The sequence below is a fragment of the Narcine bancroftii genome, chromosome 1 (genome assembly GCF_036971445.1).
Source record: "Narcine bancroftii isolate sNarBan1 chromosome 1, sNarBan1.hap1, whole genome shotgun sequence".
NCBI lineage: Eukaryota > Metazoa > Chordata > Chondrichthyes > Torpediniformes > Narcinidae > Narcine > Narcine bancroftii.
The window spans coordinates 42,154,763-42,176,183 of NC_091469.1; the positions used below are offsets into that span (position 1 = coordinate 42,154,763).

At 41.0% G+C, this 21,421-nt stretch overlaps 1 protein-coding gene across 2 annotated transcripts in view; it reads left to right on the forward strand.

The window, feature by feature from the left end:
* LOC138757481 (A disintegrin and metalloproteinase with thrombospondin motifs 3-like) overlaps positions 1–21,421 on the forward strand; it is a 262,759-nt gene that overhangs the window by 14,144 nt on the left and 227,194 nt on the right. For both annotated transcript variants that reach the window (XM_069924904.1, XM_069924894.1), the window contains exon 4: positions 14,368–14,527. In XM_069924904.1, coding sequence (XP_069781005.1) covers positions 14,368–14,527 — 160 coding nt within the window. The remainder of the gene's footprint in view (positions 1–14,367; positions 14,528–21,421) is intronic.

The window sequence follows — 21,421 nt, forward strand, 5'->3', positions numbered from 1 at the left end:
GGGTGCCAGATGACTGGAAAACTTGATACAGTATCTTTATTTAAGAAGGGTGGCAGGGATAATTTGGAGAATTGCAAGCGTGTTTAACATCATTGGGAAAAATTCTGAAAGATAAGATTAACCCACATTTGAAAGAGAAGGGTTTAATCAAAGATTATCAACATGGTTTTGTAAAGGAAAGATCATCCCTGACTAAATAATTTAAATTTTTTTGAGGTGACCATGTACTTTGTAGGAGGTAGTTTGGTGGATGTAGTCACCATGGATTTTTTAAAAAAATATTTTATTTTGAGAATTTTCCATCAACATGCAGTCAAAATGAATAATAATAATAAAAAAATCAATAATATGAACAAAATAATATAAATATCAATCCCAATATCCATATCAAAGAAAGTGAGAAAAAAAAACGAGAGTCAGCATTTGATTCAATTATAAAGAAAGAAAAACTGCAAAAATGCAAATTCAATTTCCATGTTGAACCAAAGGGAGAAAAAGATCATAGAAAGATAATAGAGAGAAAGAATAAATAAGAGGAACCCCCCCCCCCGAGAAACAGGAAGAAAAAGTAATAAAAAGAATAAGAAAAAGAAAAGTTTGGCTTAACCTAGGATAAAAACCTATTCCCATCAAAGGCCAAATAACCTGACTTATCTAGGGTCCTTGGCGCTGAGAGCATCAGCGAGAAGAGGCAGGAGGGGGATATTGTTAAAGATTTACCCCGATGTACCTTGGGTATAAATCCATATTCTTGAAAATACATCATGCCTTTGACAAAGCCCCACATGGGTGATTGGTCCTCAAGGCAAGACCAGCGGATCTATAAAACATCTTGCAAAATTAAATGTCGTTGTGTGTGTTTAAGGATCCCTGAAGCTACTAGCACAAGCAGATAAGGTGAGGTTAAGAATTTATCCTGAGAACTTCCCTTCATTAGGCAGGACTTTTAATACAGGAGCATGGAGATTATGGCACAATCATATCAAACGTTAATTAGGCTGCAGTAGAATACTGTGTGCTATACTGGTTGCTGCATTCTGTCTGTCTTAATATTTATCAGGCATGCTGTTCAACAGAAAAAATTGGAGCAGGAGTAGGCTATCTAATTTGCATTATATTGTTTAATATATAATATACAGTATTTTGGTTTTACCCGAACAGAGTATTTGATAATCTAGTCGTTGGCAAGGAAGACAGCAGTGTTATTTTGTTGATTTGTACTGTGGGAGGTGTTGGGGTTGATTGCGCAGTGACCTTTTGCCCATGCTGCCTCCACTGTGCCCAGTTTTGATCTTCCCTGAATCAGTCTCATTTAACCAAGAGGTGGCACCACATAGTAAGATGGAGGGTGTTTATTGTGCGAAGATGAGCCCTTTCCTGAGAAGGTGGTCAATCCTACAAATGGCATGGGGTTATTAGTTATACTGCATAAAACAGGCCTTTCAACCCAACTAGTCCGTACAGGCCAATATGGTATTTTGGGGTATTCCCATTAGTCTGCATTTGGTCCATGTCCCCTCTAAGCCTCTCCTATCCATAAATCTGTTCAAAGACATTTTGAATGTTTTATCATGCCTGCTTCTATAGTTTCCTCCAGTAGCTCAGACTACCCTCTGAGCAGAAAAAAATGACCTCTGGGCCTTCCTAAATCTTTCCCCTCTCACCTTAAGACTTTGCCTTCTCATTCTAGAATCGTTTACTTGGGGTTGGAGCGGGTGGGGGGGGGCGGGGGAAGAGAGACCATGAGCATAGATTTTACCTATGCCCCTCATGATTTTGTAAACCTCCCTCAGCCCCCTTCCATTTAAGGAATAAAGACCCAGCCTATCCAACCTCTGTTGCCTCCATTTCCGGCAACATCCTGGTGAATCTCCACTGCACCCATTCCAATTTATTGATGTCCTTCCTATAGTTGGGTGACCAAAGTATACACATACTCCAAGTGTGATTTCACCAACACATTGCAGTGCTGAATCAGGAGTTCCCAAACACTACTCCTAACACTGCCCAATGAAGGCCATTGCACGAAACACCATCTTTACCATCTCATCCACTTAGCTTGCCATGTTGTACCCCCTTCATCTTCTGTTCTACAAGGCTCTACCATTCACACAGTGTCCTGGCGTGTTTTAATTTATCAAAATGCAACAGCTCATGCTTGTCACAGTTAAATTCCATTTCCCTCTCCTTGCCCCTCCTTCCCAACTGATCTAGATCCCATTGAAAACTTTGATATCCTTCCTTGCTGTCCACCCTACCATCAATTTTGGTGTTATTAAATTTAAATTTAGACATACAGCACGGTAACAGGCCCCTTTGGTCTACAAGCCCATGCCGCCAAATTATACCCAATGAACTTACAACCCCTGTATGTTTTGGGTGGTGGGTGGAAACTGGAGAAAACCCATGCAGGAACAGAGATAATCTCCTTATAGACACTGTCAGAATCAAACTGCTAACCATGCCTCCCTGAAAATTATCTGCAAACTTTCTAATCAAGTTCACTACATTGCCATCCAAGTCATTAATATAGATACCAAACAGCAGTGAACCCAACCATTGAGTACAGGCCTCCAATCAGAAAAAAAACATTCTTCAATTTCTTCCTCTGGCTCCCTCCACTATCCCTGTTATCAATCCAACGTGCTTGGTCGCATCGGATTCTGTGTGATTTAACCTTTCAGACTAACCTTGCCATGCAGGACCCTTTCAATGGCCTTGTTAGAGTCCAAATATGCAACATCTACTGTCCTGCCCTCATTACCTCTGCAAAAAACTTTATCAGATGCATAATCTCCCATGCATAAGTGCACGCTAACTACCTCCAATCAGTTTAAACCTATCTGAATGGTGGTAGATCCTGTCCCTCAGAATCCTCTCCAACCTCTGGTGTCAAGCTCATTGGCCTGCAGTTGCCTTCCTTCTTCTTGGTGTCTTTTAAAAATTACAGCACACTATTAGCCACCCTCCAGTCTTCTGGCACTTCACCTAAGGCAATGATGATGAAAATATCTCAGCAAGAAACTCTACAATGGCTTCCCCAGCTCCTCACAAGGTGTGAGGAAGTGATTCATCAGGCACTGGAAATTTGTTAACTTCAATACTCTCCAAGGCTGCAAAGACAGGTTGTTTTAATATGTTTCAGCACCTCTCTTCTTGTTTCCTCCAATTATTTGACTTTCATGATTTCGTCCACAATAATGAGCAATGAGAAATATTCTTTCAAAATCCCACCCAGTTCCTGTGGTTCCACACAAAGATGGCCTTTTGATCTTTAATGTTACCAATTCTCTCCTTGCCACATTTTTAACTCTTAATATACCTGTTGAATCTTTTTGCGTTCTCCTTCATCTTGTACACCAGCTCCATCTCGTGTCCTCTTTTTGCCTTCTTGATCTCCCTCTTAAGTATTCTCTAGGAATTCTTGCATTCATCCAGGGATTAATTTGATATGAACCTTAAACCTTCCTTTATCCTGACTAGTGCCTCAGTATCCCACTTCATTCTTGTTCCTAAAACTTCCCAGCCTTGCCCCTCACCTTAACGGGAACATGCAGTGACTGAACTCTTGCTAACTCACCTTTAAAATCATCCCACTTTCCATTCATCCCTTGCCTGTAAACACCCTCTCCCAGCCAACTTCTGAAAGTTCTTGCCTAACTGCTCCAAAATCATCCTTGCCTCAATTTAGGACTTTAATTTATAAACCAGTCCTATCATTTTCCATAACTATTTTTAAATAAATGGAGTTACGATCACTGGGCCCAAAGTCCTCCCCCACTGTCACTTCATTTACCCACCCTGTCTTGATCTCTAAAAGGAGATCTAGTGTTGCGCCCTCTCCAGTTGGGGCCTCAATATATTGCGAGAAGAACTCTCTTGGTCACACTTAACAAATTCTACCCACTCCAAATCATTTGTACTACGGGTGCTCCAGATAACATTCAGAAAGTTAAAGTCTCCCCATCGTGCCATCTTGGGTAGAAGTGTAACAAGTGAAATGGTGAGTGTTTCCCACACAGGTTGGGTCGCAGAGTTATGGTGATGACTTTGCCCCGTAGGCCTTGGGCATCTCAGTCAGTGGTGGTTCTACGTGCACATTGCTGGCGATAAGCACTCAAATCTGCTTAAGCCTGTATATACTGTGATCTTGCTAACCTTGTCATCCAAGTGATGTTCAGAAAGAGGAGTACTGATTCAAAGTTGAAAGAAGATTGCCTTGTCATAAGGGACCCATGAGATCACTCTCTTCCATCCATATCCTATGGGGCACAGTCATTATGGAAGAATGATGTTGGAAGATTCTTTACATAGCACTCTGCCAGCTCTTGTTTGACTAGATATTTGGACTGTTCTTCCAAGTTAGGCACAAATCACCTTGTATTTGTGAGATGAATTTTCCATAGTTGGGTGGACTTGATTTTTCCTTTGTCATAAACAGTTTGATCAGCATGGTTAATCCCCATTTTCAGTGTAGACTTTTAGCTTTAAGGTACTCGGGTCAATTGCTTGAAATCGCTTGTCATCTTTTTGTTTGGTTTTAAGTTCACATATTAGAATAACAGTGATTGATAAAGATGGAAAATAGGATGGAGATCGAGAAACTGGTTTTATGGTGCCAGAACAATCGTGTACTCAACGTTAGCAAAACCAAGGAGCTTATTATGGACTTGGGTAGGGGAAGCTGAGACACCATACCCCTGATTTCTTTGACAGGACAGCGGTGTAAAGGGTTAGTTCGTTCAAGTTCTTGGCAGTCCACATACCAGAGGACCTCTCCTAGAATCAGCACAATGAGGCAGTTATGAAGAAGGTACATTAATGCCTCTACTTTCTGAGAAATCTGAGAAGATTTGGCATGACATTGAATATTCTATTGTACTTCTACAGATATACTGTAGAAAGTGTACTGACAGGTTGCAGCATGGTCTGGTTTGGAAACTTGAGTGCTCATGAATGCAGAAGGCTGCAGTCCAAGGATGTGAGCTTACTCCACTTCTCTACTCATTATTACCCCCATGACTGTATGGCCAGGCACAATTCCAATGCTATCTATAAGTTTGCCGGTGACAGCACAGTTGTCCGCAAAATCACAAATGTCAATGAGGAAACAAAGGTGGGGGGGAGATAGATCAGCTCATTGATTAGTGTAACAACAACAACCTTGCACTCAATGTTAGCAAAACCAAAGAGATGATTGTGGACTTCAGAAGGAAAATGGGGAAACATGACCCAGTCCTCATCGAAGGCTCAGTAGTGGAGAGGGTCAAGAACTTCAAATTCATGGGTGTCAACATCTCTTAGGATCTGTCCTGGAGCCTCCGTGTTGATGCAGTCACAAAGCAGGCTCGCCAGTGGCTATACTTTGTGAGGTGTCTGAGGAGATTCGATTTGTCACCAAAAACACTCAAACTTCAAAGGTGTACCATGGAGAGCATTCTGGCTGGATGTATCACTGTCTGGTATGGAAGCGCCAACTCTCAGGACAAGTAGAAACTCCAGAGTTAACTTGGCCTGCGACATCACAGACACCAGACTTCATCGAGGACATTTACGTGAGCCGGTGTCTTAAAAAAGTATCCTCAAAGACCCCCACCACCCAGGCCATGCCCTCTTCACTCTGCTATCAGCAGGTAAAAAGGTACAGGACCCTAAAGACGAGCATTCAGTGGCACAAAGACAGATTCTTCCCCGATGCCTTCAGATTCCTAAATAATCAATGAATCAAAGATGCTCCCTTTTTGTACAGTATTATTTTATTTAAAAAAAATTATAATAATGTTGCAATATGAATGTTTGCACAATAATGCTGCTGCTAAACACCGAATTTCATGACTTGTTCATGACAATTGATTCTGATTTTGAAGACCATTATGGGCATTGGTGTCATGTCCATTGAAAACATCCATGTGAGATACTGCCTCATGAAGACAGTTAACATCATTACGGACCCTTTCACACTGGCAAAAAAAAACGTTTTCAGATTGCTACCTTTGGGCAGAAGGTACTGAGTCTAGCACCTCTGGACACCTCAAGAAATGTTTTGTTTCTCCAGAGGTTACCAAACTCTTGAACCTCCCGGTACTACTCTAACTATAAACTACTCTGGGACCATCACTATAGCGACATTTTAATTGTCTATTTTAATTTAATTAGTTTACCATTATAGTGTTTATTTACAATTACCTGTTTGACTGCACCAAATAAAATTTCAGAGCAAATTTACATTATACACATTTCATTATAATTATCACGACTTTCTTGTAATAACTATATCTGTGAATGTTTATTTATCTATCCTTTTTTAAGTCTTTGGTCTTTTTCTGTCTTGGCTTGTCGTAGTGATGTATCTTTCTGTATGGCTGCAGCAAGTAAGAATTTGATGTGTCTGCACATTGTACTTGTATATATGACAATAAACTGTCATCACATCTTACTGACCGATCCCCCAATGACACAAAGCCTCATATACTGTGAGCAGTTCTGTGCACCTTCAGAATTGGTCTAGAAACCTGAAATGTCGAGCTTTGTGGTAAGATTATACAAATCAAGATTGTGAAGCTATAAGGTTAAATGATGATCTTATCCAAATTTTGGATATGTTTAGGTGAGCTGATAACAGGAATGAATTATTTCTGTCAACTGTGAGGGAGGGGATAGGGGGCGTGGTCTAATAATGAAGGGGCTGTTCTGGACAGATTTTCAAGTGAGGTTAGGAAATACTTCTGTGCACAAGGTATTTGAAATTTGGACTTCTCTTCTGTAGATAGTAGGTCAGTTTCTCACTTTAAATCTAAGATGAATAGGTAGCCCGGTGATGCTTTGATTCGTGCTGTGGCCTCAGTTTCAGGAATCTGAGTTCAATCCAGACTTCGGCTCTTCTTGGAGATTACACATTCTCTCTATTATCACTTTTGGTTCCCTGGTTTCCTCCCTCATCCAAAATTGTGGTACAGAAAGGTTGATTGGCTTCTTTAAATGACCCTTTAATGTTAGTGTCAATAAATGTCAATAACAATCAAAGTGCAGTTGAAGGGAATGTGAGAGATACGAAAGTTGCAGGGAAATTGTGGGAGGAGAAATAGGGTAATGGGACTACTTCTTAGGGAACTGGCACAGACCCAAGGGTTGAGAGCCACATAATAAGTAAGTGAGGAGATATTCTTAACTGGCTGTAAAATGGAATGGGGGAGAAAGATGAGGATTATGATCTCCTTATTAGCATACAGATTTACACTGTGTTAGTTAACAGTACCTTGTCTGTGATTACGTACATTTGTTGCAGGAGTGTAAATGCATTTCCAGTTTCGACCCTTTCCTGTGAATCACGCAGCCTTCTGTGCCTTTGAAGATTTCTATCTGCATTTCTATAGTGGGATTCAGCAGGTAACCCCAAAGAGACTCGCGCACAGGTTCTGCTTAAAGTGACACCCAAGATGATGAAAGGTACTAGTGTTCTAGTTGAACCTGTTTTTCAACATAGCTCCACTTTGTTAATAAATGCACATTTATTCCAGCTTTTTAAAACATTTGGACTGAACAACCAGTCTCTGAAAGTTGGCCCCTTTGGCTGAATCCCACATGTTTGTGTTGGCAAGGCTGCAGTGTCTGGTTGGCTGACACTGATTCTGGGATATTAATGCTGATGGAACACAGAGCTCTTGATCCATTTCAGATCAACTATGTGTCAAGGTAAAAGTCTCAGTGCTGGAGTATCAGGCACCTATGATTCCTCAAACACCACAGTCACTGAAAAGATTTCCTTTAAGTTGTACGCTGATATTTGTAAATTGCATTTACAATTTTAATCAGCAAAAAAATGAAACCTAGACCTCGGAATTAATAATAACTCTCAGGAAGAAACTGGATATTTGAGAATGTACACTGTTGCAAAGGAATGGGAATAAATAGGTAAATGAGAATAATTGAGTAGCTCTTGATAAAAGCTATCAGATGCATGATGGGTAGAATAACCTTTTATAGCATGACATTAATCTATTATTATTAAAAGGGAGCTCTCATTGCATTGGCCAGTTCTGAGTGTTATTTTTTATCTTCTGTGTCTTTTTTATTTCCTATTTTAATCCTGAATACCACAGTGTTGCAGAATGTTTGGCAAGATTTTGCTGCATTCAGTAATTCAATAGTGAATTCCACAGATGATATCTAGATGGAAAATTTAACGTGTTATCATCTAAACTGCAAACTTGGAGGTAATGGAGTGAAAGGTGTGAAATTGTGTGGTTCTTTGGTCTGAAACAAAAATAGAAAGGCAGAATCTTGTTAAGAGAGTGAGAATCTTGTAACTGACAATGCACAGAAGAGTTGTAGTGTGGTCTTTCATGAAATGTAGAAAGTAAATACGCAGATATCACAAGTAATTGGGAAGCTAAATGGTATTTTGATCTTGATTGCAAAGAGTAAACTTGCTGGAATTGTGTAAGCAAACCTCAGATGAGGGAATTATCTGTTGAGGAGCAATTGAGGTCGATTAGCCAATACTCATCAGAATTTAGAAGAGGCAATTTCAATGAGATGCTGGAGACTTTGAGAGTGAATGAAAGGATAAGAAGCCATTTTCTCATGCCACAGAGGTGGAATATATAGATAAGATGAGATAGTGGACCAGTGAGGGGCTCAGCAGCTGACTGATTCACACAGGCTGTGGGCTGTTGGCGACTTGCAATTGAAGGACTGGCACAGGCTGTGGGCAGCTGGAGACTAGCTCATGGGAACCAGGTATCAGAACTGGGATTTGAGGGGATGCTGAGGGGAAGAAGAGCTCCTGAAGGGCCTTGGGTGCTGAAGGCTTTCTGGTTATATCAGTGGTTTGGATCTGGAGGTCAGATTGCCAATGGTTTAAACTGAAGTCTGCACAGCTGGAGTTCTGGAAGCGAATCTACAGACACTCAGTGACTCTGAAGGGACTCTCTTTTGTTTCATTTACTCCTATTGTTGGAGGTATTGGGCAGTGCTTATGGTGACTTTACCTTGCAGTAGACAAAAGTTGAAGTATATCATGTATACTACATTTTTAATGTTATGTGACAAGCTTTGAAGCTTTGAGAATTTGAACCTTTATATATTCGAGCAAGCTCGAATGGAACAGCCACACTGGTTTTGATTTCTAATGTTATTGTGTTCCTCTTTAATCAGAGGACTTTGACCATCATGAACATATTTATCAACATCAATATTTTATGCAAGATTTACACAATTGGTGATTTGTCATTTAAAATTTTCACGGAGTGAAAGAATTAAAAACAATAATTAAAAAGAATTAAAACAATAATGGCAGCATGTCCAACTGGCTGAATGGACAAAATCAAATTGGTTCAATTCTCTGGTGCCAGGAGGGAGGCAGCCATACTGGGCAGGATGTGGTGAACTGTATTGTTGCAGCTCACCACATCTGCCCAGTATGGGAGAGTGAAATATTTATTTTAATGAACGTTGGAGTGAACTGAAACAATGATTTAGTTACAGGAATTTCCTCAAGGTTTCTCCAGCTCTGAATCCCATTTCTGTTGAAACCGAAAAATTTTGCCCAACGATGGAGTGAGAGGAATTTGAATTCTCTCCAGAAACTAGGTTTCTTCAGTAATGCTTCCTGAACATATGACTTTCACCAACTAGAAACACAAAAATACCAGGTGAATGGGAACACCACCTGACAAGTCACAAAAAAATTCAAAGTTCATATTTATTGTTAGAGTACATACATGACTTCACATACAACCCTGAGATCCTTTATCCTGTGGATGAGGCAGAATTACCACTTGTTAGTAGTGCCTAAAGTTGCACACATATAAACAAATATAAGCAAGCTGCAATGCAGAGAGAAAAATAATCAATAAAATGCAAAAGATTCCTAAAATGAGTCCCTGATTGAGTTTGTCGTTGAGGAGTCTGATAGTGGAGGGGTGGAAGCTGTTCCTGAACCTGGTGGTGTGAGTGATGTGCACCTACACTTCTTTCCTGATGGTAGTAGTGAAAAAAGTGCATGTACTGGGTGATGTGGATCGTTGATGATTGCTGCTGCTCTCCAACCATAACGTTCCCTGTAGATGTTCTTGATGGTGGGGAGGGTTTTACCAGTGATGTCCACACAATGCATCCACACTAGGTTTCATACAGTATTCGAATTATTCGAAATGTCGGGACTGGGCCAATTTCAGATAAATGATTTTTTTTTTGGCGAATTGGTCACTTAAAAAAAACTGTCCAGTAACAAAAGAAAATCACTTGGAGCAGAATTTAAACAACAACAAATAACAAGGTAAAGCTTTTTAAGCATTAAAATAATGTTTAATCTTCACCAGGAAAATTGCTGGCCACCTCCAATCACCGACACTACCCCACTGAGGCCCCGCTTGAGGTCCGCTGCTGCAGGCTCCAGGAGCCTGATGTCCCCAGTCAGTTTGACTCCGTAAAAAAATTTGGATAAATGAGGATTTCTGATTTGTTTTGGATATCCTCATTTATCTGAAATTTTAAATTTTTTTTGGATAACTGAGGATTTCGGAGAATCAGATTTTGGATAATCTAATTTGTACTGTAGAGCAGCACAGAAACAGGCTCTTCAGACCTTCTAGTCTGTGCCAAACTATTATTCTCCCTAGTCCCACTGACCTGCAACCTGACCATAGTCCTCCATACCCCTCCATACTTGTCCAAATTCTTCTTAAAAATGAAAATTGAGCCCACATTAACCACTTCAGCTGGCAGCTGGTTCCACACTTTGTGTGAAGAAGTTCCTATTAATGTTCCCTCTAAACCTTTCCCCTTTCACTCTTAACCCATGTCCTCTGGTTTATATCTCACCTACCCTCAGTGAAAAAAGCCTATCTACGTTTATTCTGTCTTGACCCCTTATAATTTTAAATGCCTCTATCAAATCTCCCCTCATTCTTGTATGTTCCAGGGAATAAAGTCCTAATCTGTTTAACCTTTCCCTGTAATTAATTTCCCCAAGTCTGGGTAACATTCTAGTAAATCTTCTCTGCAGTCTTTCAGTCTTATTCATATCTTTCCTGAAGTTACATGACCATAATGGCACACAATACTCCAATTTTGGCATCACCAATGTTTGGTACAATTTTACCATAGCATCCCAATTCCTATACTCAATACAGAGTACTTTGATTTAAGAAGGCTATTAAGCCAAAAGCCCTCTTTCCAATTCTTTCTACCTGTGTCACCACTCTCAGGAAGCTATGTATTTGCATTCCCAGATCCCTCTGTTCTACCACTCCTCAGTGCCCTACCATTTACCATGTATGCCCTTTCTTGGTTTGTCCTCACACATGTCTGAATTAAACTTGATCTGCCATTTTTCCAGCTGGTCCAGATCCCTCTGCAAGCTTTGAAAAAATTCCTCGCTGTCCAAAACACCTCCAATCTATGTGTAATCTGCAAATTTACAGATCAAATTTACCACATTGTCATCCAGATCATTGATATCAATGGTTCCAGCACCACTCCCTGAGGCACACTACTAGACACAGGCCTCCAGTCAGAGTAGCAATCATCTACTATCATTCGCTAGCTTCTCCTGTATAGCCAATATTGAATCTAGTTGACTACCACCAATGAATACCTAGTGTTTGAACTTTCTGACTATTGTCCCATTAGGGTCCTTGTCAAAGGCCTTACTAAAGTCCACTTAGACAAGATCCAAACCTTTCCTTCATCAACTTTCCAGGAAACCTCCTCAGAAAACTCTTTAAGATGTATAACTCACTGTCATTCTTCTGCTGGTGCTGTATCAAAATCCTTGAACTCTGTATCAAAACCTCAGGGCTCCATCACACACACTGCAGTAGGACAAATAGAAAGCTCACCACCACCTTCAACCGAGCATCAAGCATATTGATTTTAACATGCCCCTACTTCAAGAAAAAACAAAGGAAAACTGTTGATAGGTGATGGTTCCATTGTCTGGAATGGAGCTTTGTAATTCAAAGGAGGGATAAAATGGGTTGTTCTCACTGGGCGAAGGAGACTGAGAGATTATAAAAAATTAATATGAGAGAGGGGAACAGATGTGGCAGATAGTCTTTGTCCAAGGGTAGAAGAGCTTATATGAGAGGACATGATTAAAGTGAGAAAGGGAATATTTCGAGATGTGAGAGGGGAGTTTTTCCCATAGAGAGTGGTGCATAAATGGAAAGAATAGGTCCCTTTGGGGATTAATGGGGAAATCTGTGTGTGGAGCTAGAGGATGTGACTGGGTTCCAAAATGAATACTTCTGCATTCACCAGGGAAAAGGACATGGAGGATGAAGAATTATTGGAGGGGATGCACTGCTATTTTGGAATTTGCTTGTTTCAGGATGGAAGAAATGTAAAAGATATTGGCACACATTAAAGAGGATAAATCCTGAGGATGCCATGTGAAGTAAGGGAGGATATTATTTGCACTCTGATGGAGATTCTAGCATTTTAATTAGCCTAAGCTGAAATAGTAGAAGTCTTGAGGATAACTAATGTTGTTTCATTATTGAAAAAGAATAGTAAGGATAAGCCAGGAAACTGCAGGCTAGTGAACCTTGTTTCAGTAGAAGGGAGATTATTAGAAACAATTTTCTGAAGGCTAGGATTTATGTTTGTTTGGATAAAGTTGAGACTGAATAGGGAGAGTCAACATGATTTTATGTTGGGGAAATTCTGTCTCACACATCTGATTGCCTTTTGTTGAGGAGGTAATAGATGAAACAAATAGTGTACATGGACTTTAGGAATGTTTTTTGACAAGATCCTGTGCAGTGGGCTGGGCCAGAAGGCTAAAGGACATTGAATGCAAGATTTGTTGGCAAACTCAATCCAACATTGGCTTGGAATTAAAAGGCAGAGGGTCACTTTTCTGACTGGAACATTCAATGTTGTGAATGAACAAATGATAGTTTATTGTCATATATGCAAGCACAATGTACAAATGCAATGAAAGATTCAAGATCAAGATTTCATTTATTGTTAAATGCACAAAAATAGATCCATGTTTTTCCTTTGCCCTGTAAAGGAACTTGTTGCAGCTTCATAGTTACATAAAATACATTTGCACATTAAGTATAATTAAGATGTCACAAAGAGAAAAAAGGTAGTAATTTAAAAGGAAGAGAAAATAAAATAAGCAATACATATTGGCTAGTTGTGCAAAAATGTGTAAAATATGTTGTGTCAGTGGTGCAGACTCATCTTTGGTGGTCTTGTAGTAGTGTTATGGATTAGCTAATATGGGGAAGTTCAAGGGCCTGATAAAGTGGGAAATATTGTTCTTGAACCGAGAGGTGCTGGAATTACCTGAAGGAACCAGCAAGAAGAGGACATTGTCAGTTTGATGAGGGTCTCTTATGATGGATGCTCTCTTGAGGCAGCATCTCCTATAAATACCTTCGATGGACAGGAGGCCGGTACCTGTGATGAGCTTGGCTGTGCCTGCCCCTTTCTGCAGCCTTCTGAGTTCCTGGACATTTGAGTTTATCCTGTCTTCTCCTTGTAACCTGACACCCTTACCAATCAAGAATTTATTAACATCCACTTGAAAGATATCTAATGATTTGTCCTCCACAGCTGTCTGTGTCACAAATTCCATAGATTGATCATCTTCTGGCCATTTCACCGGGATGTTATCTGGAGTAGACAGCTTTAATTAGAAGAAGAGATTGGGTAGTCTGGATTTGTTCTCAGCAGAGAGTAGAAGGCTAAGGGGTGACTTTGTAGAGGTTTACAAGATTATGAAAGGGATAGTTAGGGTAGATAGTCAGTCTTTGTCCCAGGATAGGGGAACTTAGAACAAGGAAGCAAAGTGTAAAGTGAGAAGGGAGAAGTTTAAATGAGTTTTCAGGATCAGTTATCTCATCTAGAGGAAAATATATGGAACAAGTTGCATTTAGACAAGTACTTGGATTAAAAAAAAAAGGTGATAAGATGTGTGGGTCCAATGCAGGCAAATTGCATTCATATAGATAGACATCATGGTCCATATGGACAGCATGGGTGAAGATCCCATTTCTGTGTTGTACTGCACTATAACTCAATGAGATACATAAGTACAGTGTTTCCTAGGAAGAGCCAGAAGAATAGGCAGAATGATTTAAAATGTCAAGGAAAGCTATTGTGTTGTTCTTCCTGACAGGTCCATTTTCATTCATGTGAACTGAATTCTGAAATGAGCATTATTACCTGATCTAATCTTTTTTGAGAAATATTTTTAAACCTCACAAAATGACAGACATTTTTAGGTGAGGGTGAATTTACACTCGATAAGTGGGAATTATCAGTTTCCCTCAATTGCCCTGCACTATTGCTTGATGCGACAAACTTGTTTTGGATTTGAGTGTAACCTGGTTTTGACTTTCTCTTCAGGCTGGCATGATCCGAACAGATCAAGGGGAGTATTTTATCGAACCACTTGAAAAGGGAAAGCAAGCGGAGGAGGAGGAGAGAGGCCGAGTCCACGTGGTGTACCGCAGGTCAGCACTCCAGCACCTGCGTTCTGAAATCGTGGATGACTTTCATCCAACAGGTTTGTGTCTGCTCTGAAGCTCAGGATAGTTTTTCTTCATTGTGCTTGTATTTTTTTGAAGACAGTTAGTTAGCAGATGAAGAAATGCAGAGAACAGCTTTCTTTGCTTGTTTTACCAAGGGAACTCAGTTGCTTGCGCAAGTTGAAAGTAACTGCTAAACAAACTATTTTTTCGTAGCATGGGAATTGATATGTCATCAGGATTATATAAAAAAAAAGACTTCCCAATACATTTTCCAACTCATTTTCCCAATTAAATAACACAGCTTCCATTTATTTCTTCTCTGCAAGTATTAACTCTGAAGGTTGAGATTGGGATCTGTCAGCAGAGAAACCTCAAAAAATCTGGAATTAAACAATTGCATTTGCAGATGCTGAGGCCGAGTATGCTGGAGAAATTCAGGGGGTCAAGCAGCATCCATAGGAAGTAAAGGGTATATCTGACGAAGGATCCCGGCATGAAGCATTGATCACCATTTAATTCTTAGGGATGCTGTGTGACCTGCTGAACTTCTCCAGCACTGAACAAAGGTGAATGTTTGATATCAATGGGAAAGAAACCACAATAGATATTTCCATGCCATGAGGATATATATACTCAACAGTATTGGATTTATGGGACTGCATTAATGGGACACACTAATTCCAATAAACATTTCTGGATTGAGTGTTTACAGGATTGGCATTCAAAGGGTGGATGTCCACAGGAAGGATGCTCATTCTCTCGTGAACCAGATGTACACCTTTTGGTCAATATGCTGGCCATTTAGAGGTTTGAAGTTTGTTGAACATATATTGGAGTGTCATGTGGGTGATTGTGACTGCAGAAATTTCTGATCTTTGAATATGTTATGTTTGCATTGATAAGTTAAGAGGCTTCCACAAGGTGAATGAGGTCTGTTATTCTTTACATTTTCAAGAAATCTGACTTCCGAGAAGGGGAGGTCAGCGAGGTCATGGGAATATTGTTCACAGAGGAGCATGGTTAAATAGAAATTTACATTCTGCTTATTTATAAATCAGTTTTTGGCAAGAACAGCAGATTTGTTTGTTGGAAAATTGGCATCGCTATGTCATCTTTGTGAAGTGCAGTGGACGTTGCAGGCAAGGGAGCACAGGGTACAAGCCCCATATTCAGGTTTTATCTCTCAATTCCAGTAAGATCAGCACTTGGTTCTGATAACTTTCTTTTGAATGTGATTGCAATCACTAAGTTGCGTGCTGCTTTAATTTGATACCTTTTCCTCAGAACCAGAAAACTTGATACTGCCAGCTATTAAAACATCAATGGCCATTTAATGAGGAATAACATGCAAAAAGAGATGTATTACTGAAAAGAAGTGAAATGTCAATAATATGGTGAATGGGATTAGCAGCAAAAATAAATAAGAATGGATATAACAATAATGGAGAGGACAAGAAGAATGATATAATGGCTTCAGAAAGTTTCAGTAAGTGCTAATTAAAAAGTTACGAATGCTGGAAATTAGTAATATAAAGAAAAATGCTGGAAACACCAGCTTGTCTCCCTCCTCTTCCCTACTACCTTTCCTTATCTGCCTTCTTTAGTCATGAATTTAAAGATTGGATCAAAATAAAAGTCTTGTCTAGTACACTGCCACAGTCTGAGGATTTTCTGATGACAGGTGTAGGGAATTTGTTGGAATACCTTATTAAGGAAGTGGTAACAGTGGCCTGAGAAAATAATAATGGAATTGGGCCAACTTTGGATTTATGAAAAGCAAATTATATTTAACAAATCTGTTGGAATTTGTTTGAGTTGGTTGACCCAGAGTAGAGAAAGATGATTTAGCTGAAGCCCTTTGAGATTAAGCAATGTTAGAGAGCATTGGTATTGGGAGTATTAAATTGATGTGCTTTGAGGATTGATTGATGGTCAGAGAACAAGGAGTAAGAATACATTTCAGGTTGGGTCTTTGACTTGTGGCATTGGTCCCAGGTCTCCACAATTTAAATCTGCATCAATAATTTAGAAGAGAGAATTAAGTGTTTCCAGTGATGGGTAGTGGTGTGGACAAAGGAACAGAGAGGCCTCTGAAGTAAATGGGTTAGAGTTAGAGTTTATGGGCTGTAGGATTTGTTTCTGTGCTGTGTCTCTTTACGATTCTGAGTCTTTGAGAGGAACAGATGAAGGCTATGCACAAACTAGGGAAACCCAAAACTATCCACTTAACTTGTCCTGTCAAGCATCAACTACTAAAATATGGCCGCCCTGTGAATCCCACACAGGATTCATTAGTTGTGTCCGAACCCACCTAACTGGAGTAGCAGCAAGTCATCTTGGCCCTGATGGATTGCTTAAGAAGAGGAGGGAAGAGGCACCTGAAGGTAACAGCTAAACTTGCTTTGCTGCAGATTGAGAAGTAAACATTGGCCGGGACACAAGATAAAATACTCACATTTCTGGGAAGAGTACTTGAACTCACAGCCTTCTCATTCAGAAAAGAGTGCTTTTCCAAATATTTTCAGTGAATTATGATGAGCATGAGCTGTTCATTCAGTTTTCTTTTGCGACTGTTATGGGGTGTGCAATAAATGGAGCGATTGTGCGATGAGAACTGGATGCCGTGAGCAAAAGTTGAACATATTCTCTTACTTCGAGTTTTGCATAACCAGCTGATGGGTTAACTTTATATATATATAAAAAAATGTGGCTTTGACATCTGACCTGCAGAATGAGTAAGGAAAGTGGATTGTTTTATTTTGTCTCCAATTGAGATGGAAGAAGTTGAAAGTTGGAGTTTGTCAACATTGAAAGACCACCCAAATCTTAGTCCGCTTGACTGACCTCATCTCATCTAACCTTTAAATATCTCAAATTACAGATTTCGTTGTGTACTTCTTTATCCCTCTGTTAGTTTTCCAGCCATGGTATGATTAGTGCCAAGTCACACTATGTGTGTTACAAACCTGAGGGAACATAAAGTAAGAATCCTCCTACTACCATTTCTTTCTGAAAAGTCTGTGACCTGAAGGAATTATTTCACTACTCCCAGGGAATTTGCAGAAAAAACTAAATATAATGCTTTTCAGAAACTAAACACAAGAATTTTAATCAAATAACGGTAAGTTGGTTGGGCTTAGTGGATCAGGCAGACTTCCTGGGTCAGGAAACTTGACAAAGGGACCCAAAATGTTAATTGAGCATTTCTCCCTGTGGACACTGCCTGACCCACTGAGTTGTCGTCCCCCGTTTTCCCCACCCCCCCACCTGCTTCTCATTGTTTGCTCAAGATTCCAGCACCTGCCATTTTTGTGTTTCATGCATGTATTTTAATTTTTGACTTAATTCCATTAAACAAATGCAGAGAAACCAGAAATATTTTGTGCAGGATGCTGAAGAAGTAATTTTTTTATTGAAGATATTGATAGGCAGTAGGCGTACTTACTCCTTAAATGATTTGTGAACCATTATAACACACACACACATTTGGCACACTTTGATCAAGATGTTGGTTTCATTAGGCTTGATTCTAGAAGTTTCAGCTTATGAAATGGTGAATATTCAAGAAATTATTAAGCAAGAGATGCTGCCAGCTTTACTGCTTGGGCTCTTTGGCAAGGTGCTGTTTTCTCAACCAAACCAATAGGATGTCACCAAGGCCAGCATGTGGGAGATGAACATGGTGGAGGAGTTAGATTCTGCTGGGGATCCAAACAAACAATACTTGTCATCCATACAATTGCAGCTGGTGGAGGAGGGGGAATAGTCAGGAGCCAAAGTTATTTTCAAATAAGATGTTGGTGCTGAGATAGAGATTGGCAGAACTGGTGCTGGAGAGGCTCAAACATTCTTGTGGAGTGCAGTGCTGTATATTTGTAGTTCATAAAATCCTATGAGTTGATGAAAATTGTACTTGTTTGGCTTTTATTGTTTCTCAAAGTAAAAATCTCACTGTGGTGGTAATGGCTTTAAGTAGCGCTTCGGGATGGACCTTCTGCCATTGAGAAACTGGCAGCCCCCTGGACTTAAGGGTAAGGATGATGGCCTTTCACACAGTGGCATTCTCCTTTTCCACATAGCCGTTCCCTAGGGGATTATAACTGATGGCCCAGCTAGTGGGGATACCTCTGGCCAGCAGGTATTGGCACAGCTGTTCACTCATGAACGAGGACCCCTGGACATATGATGGGTAGCCAAACAGGATGAACAAGTTGCACAGTGTCATGTCTGGACAGGGGATGGCAAAAAGGAAACATGAATACTCATTGAGGACTGTGAGGAAATGCACGTTATGGTTAGTGGAGAGAAGGGGGCCCTTGAAGTCCATACTCAGGTGTTTGAAAGACTGTGTAACTTTTATCAGGTGTGCCCTATCTGGTTGGTAGAAGTGCAGTTTGCACTTTGTGCGGACCCGTCAGTCCCTAGTCATATCTCTGACATTCCCAATGGAGTATGGCAGATTATGAGATTTGATGAAGGGGACCCTGAGGAAATGATAGAGGCGGATATCTGCCTTGAAGGTGGTGTACAGATGGTCCTCTGGATGGATGGGGAGTTGGTGATAGGAAGATTTCAGGTCGATCATGGAGAACGTATGATATTGGGCAATTTGATTGACCATATCCACAATGCGAGTGAGGGGATACGCATCCAGCTGCATATAGTGCTTAATGGTCTGGCTATAATCAAGCACCATTCTGTTTACCTCCACCCTTGACCACCGCGACTTGAGCTCTCCACAGGTTGGTACTGGCCTCAATGATTCCCTCATTCAAGAGTCGCCACGCTTCCACTTTAATGAACACCCTTACTCCTTCACTGTATCACCTGCTTTTCGTAACAACTGGTTTACAGTTGGGGGTGAAGTTCGTGAACAGCGGCGGGGGATCAATACGGAGAGTAGAGAAACCTTGTGTCGGTTGGGGTGATGGTGGGGGGTAGGGGACAGTGGGAGGGGGGGAACAGAGAGTCTGGCTGGTTAACTATGGGTTGCTGACCATAAAAAGGTGGGGGGGGGGGGAAGAGGACCGTCATATTGCATCATAACACTCTTGACATGGCACTGAAGATACAACCCCAGCAGCACTGGTGTGCAGAGCTGTGGCATGATGAGGAATTTAAAGTCCTTGCAAGTTGTGCACCCGCATGGTCAGCGTTATGACGATGTAGCTGTGGATATCAGCTGAGTGGGACTTTGAGGCCAGGACGATTTTATAGCTTACTGGTCTTGCTTTAAGAGGGTAATGCTGCACCGTATTGAAAAGGGATTTTGTCACCTGATCGTTGATCGAGATGTCCATCATAGACTGGAAGAGTTGATGTGGGCTGCTTTGATCCAGTACCATGGAAACCAGTGTAGGTTTGTGGTCTGGCCTGTGCTGACTCATTGTCTAGAAGCATAATAGTGACGTCCATGAGGTATTACGGTCATCCCTGGAAGTTGGCAGCATCCAAGATGGCGGCCTCCATGCTGTGCACACATTGTCCTGGGACTGGAAGGTGGCTGTGATCGACATACCTTCATGTAGTGTCCCTTCTTTCTGCACTTTGAGCACATTGCGTCTTTCGCCAGGCAATATTTTTAGGGGTGCTTTGTTTGGCCAGAATAATAGCACTTTGGGTGCTCCTGGGAGACCGTGGATGTGGTGGGTTCGCTCATCGGACATGGTAGTGGACTGCTGGCTTGTAAACCTGCATCTCCAGATGGTGGCCCTCATGTGGACCCCGGGCCATTCGCCGAGTAAGGTTCCATATTACGGATGGCAACCTCCAATGATTTCATGAGGTTGATTGCCTGTTTTAAGTCCAACTTACTCTGCTTGAGTACCCTCTGGTGCACAAAGTCCAACCTGATGGCTGTGATATAGGCGTCCAGGATCATGTCCTCTTGTGTTTTGGGCGGCCAACACCAACTGGAAGTTGAACGTTCGTGCGAGTCCCCGCAAGGATGAAAGGAATTAATTGCTTATTTACCTGGTCACTGCCTGCTGGTGACCAGTATGTGCTTGGTGTATACTTCATTGACTTTCTCCCTGTACTGGTCCTTGAGCATGCCCATTGCCTCCCTGTATTTTGAGGCATCCCTGATCATCGGGAACACTCGATGTCTCACCCGGGAGAACAGTAGGTGTAGCTTGCTTGCCTCCATAGCCATGATTCCAAAGGAATTTTATAGAAAGACCTCAAAGCAGCGTAGCCAGAGTTCAAAGCAGTCTGAGGCTTCTGGCGATTGTGGGTTGATCTCCAGCTTATCAGGCTTCAATGTTCCATCATTGGAAAAAAAAACATTGTGAATAAAATTGATGTGCTATCAATAACTCAAAAGACTGGAGTTACAGAACAATAGGCTTTTATTTACAATAAGCGTGAGGTCATCCTGGGGTGTGACCCAGGCTTTCTGGGGAGGGGTTGTGGTATTGGAGCCTTTATACAGGGTTGAGAGGGAAGATCCATGGGTACAGTCACAGAGTGGGGCTGAGCCAGATAAATGAGTGTACAGTAGTTCACCACCCTTCAACACCATAAAGAAACATCTCCATATTGGAATTATTACAAAGTAAGGTGGCGTGATTAGCCTAGCGATTAGCACTACGATATTACTGAACTAGTCACCTGGGTTCATATCTGACGTTCGCCCCACGTTCATGTAGGTTTCCTCGGTGATCTGGCTCTTTCCCATGTTCCAAAGATGTATGGAGTTATTAGCAGGTAAATTGGACATATTTGGGCGGTGCAGACTTGTGAGCCAGAAAGGCCTTTGCTGTGCTCTCTCTCTAAATTAAAAGTAAGTACATATAGGTCGTGGTTCTGAGTGAAGGGGAGACAGGAAAGAGGATCATCAAGAACTGGTGCAGAGGAGAAAGTTACAAAAAATAGAGGAATGGGAGGACAGCTGATCTTGGAGGAAATAAGGAATGTGGCTCAAAGCT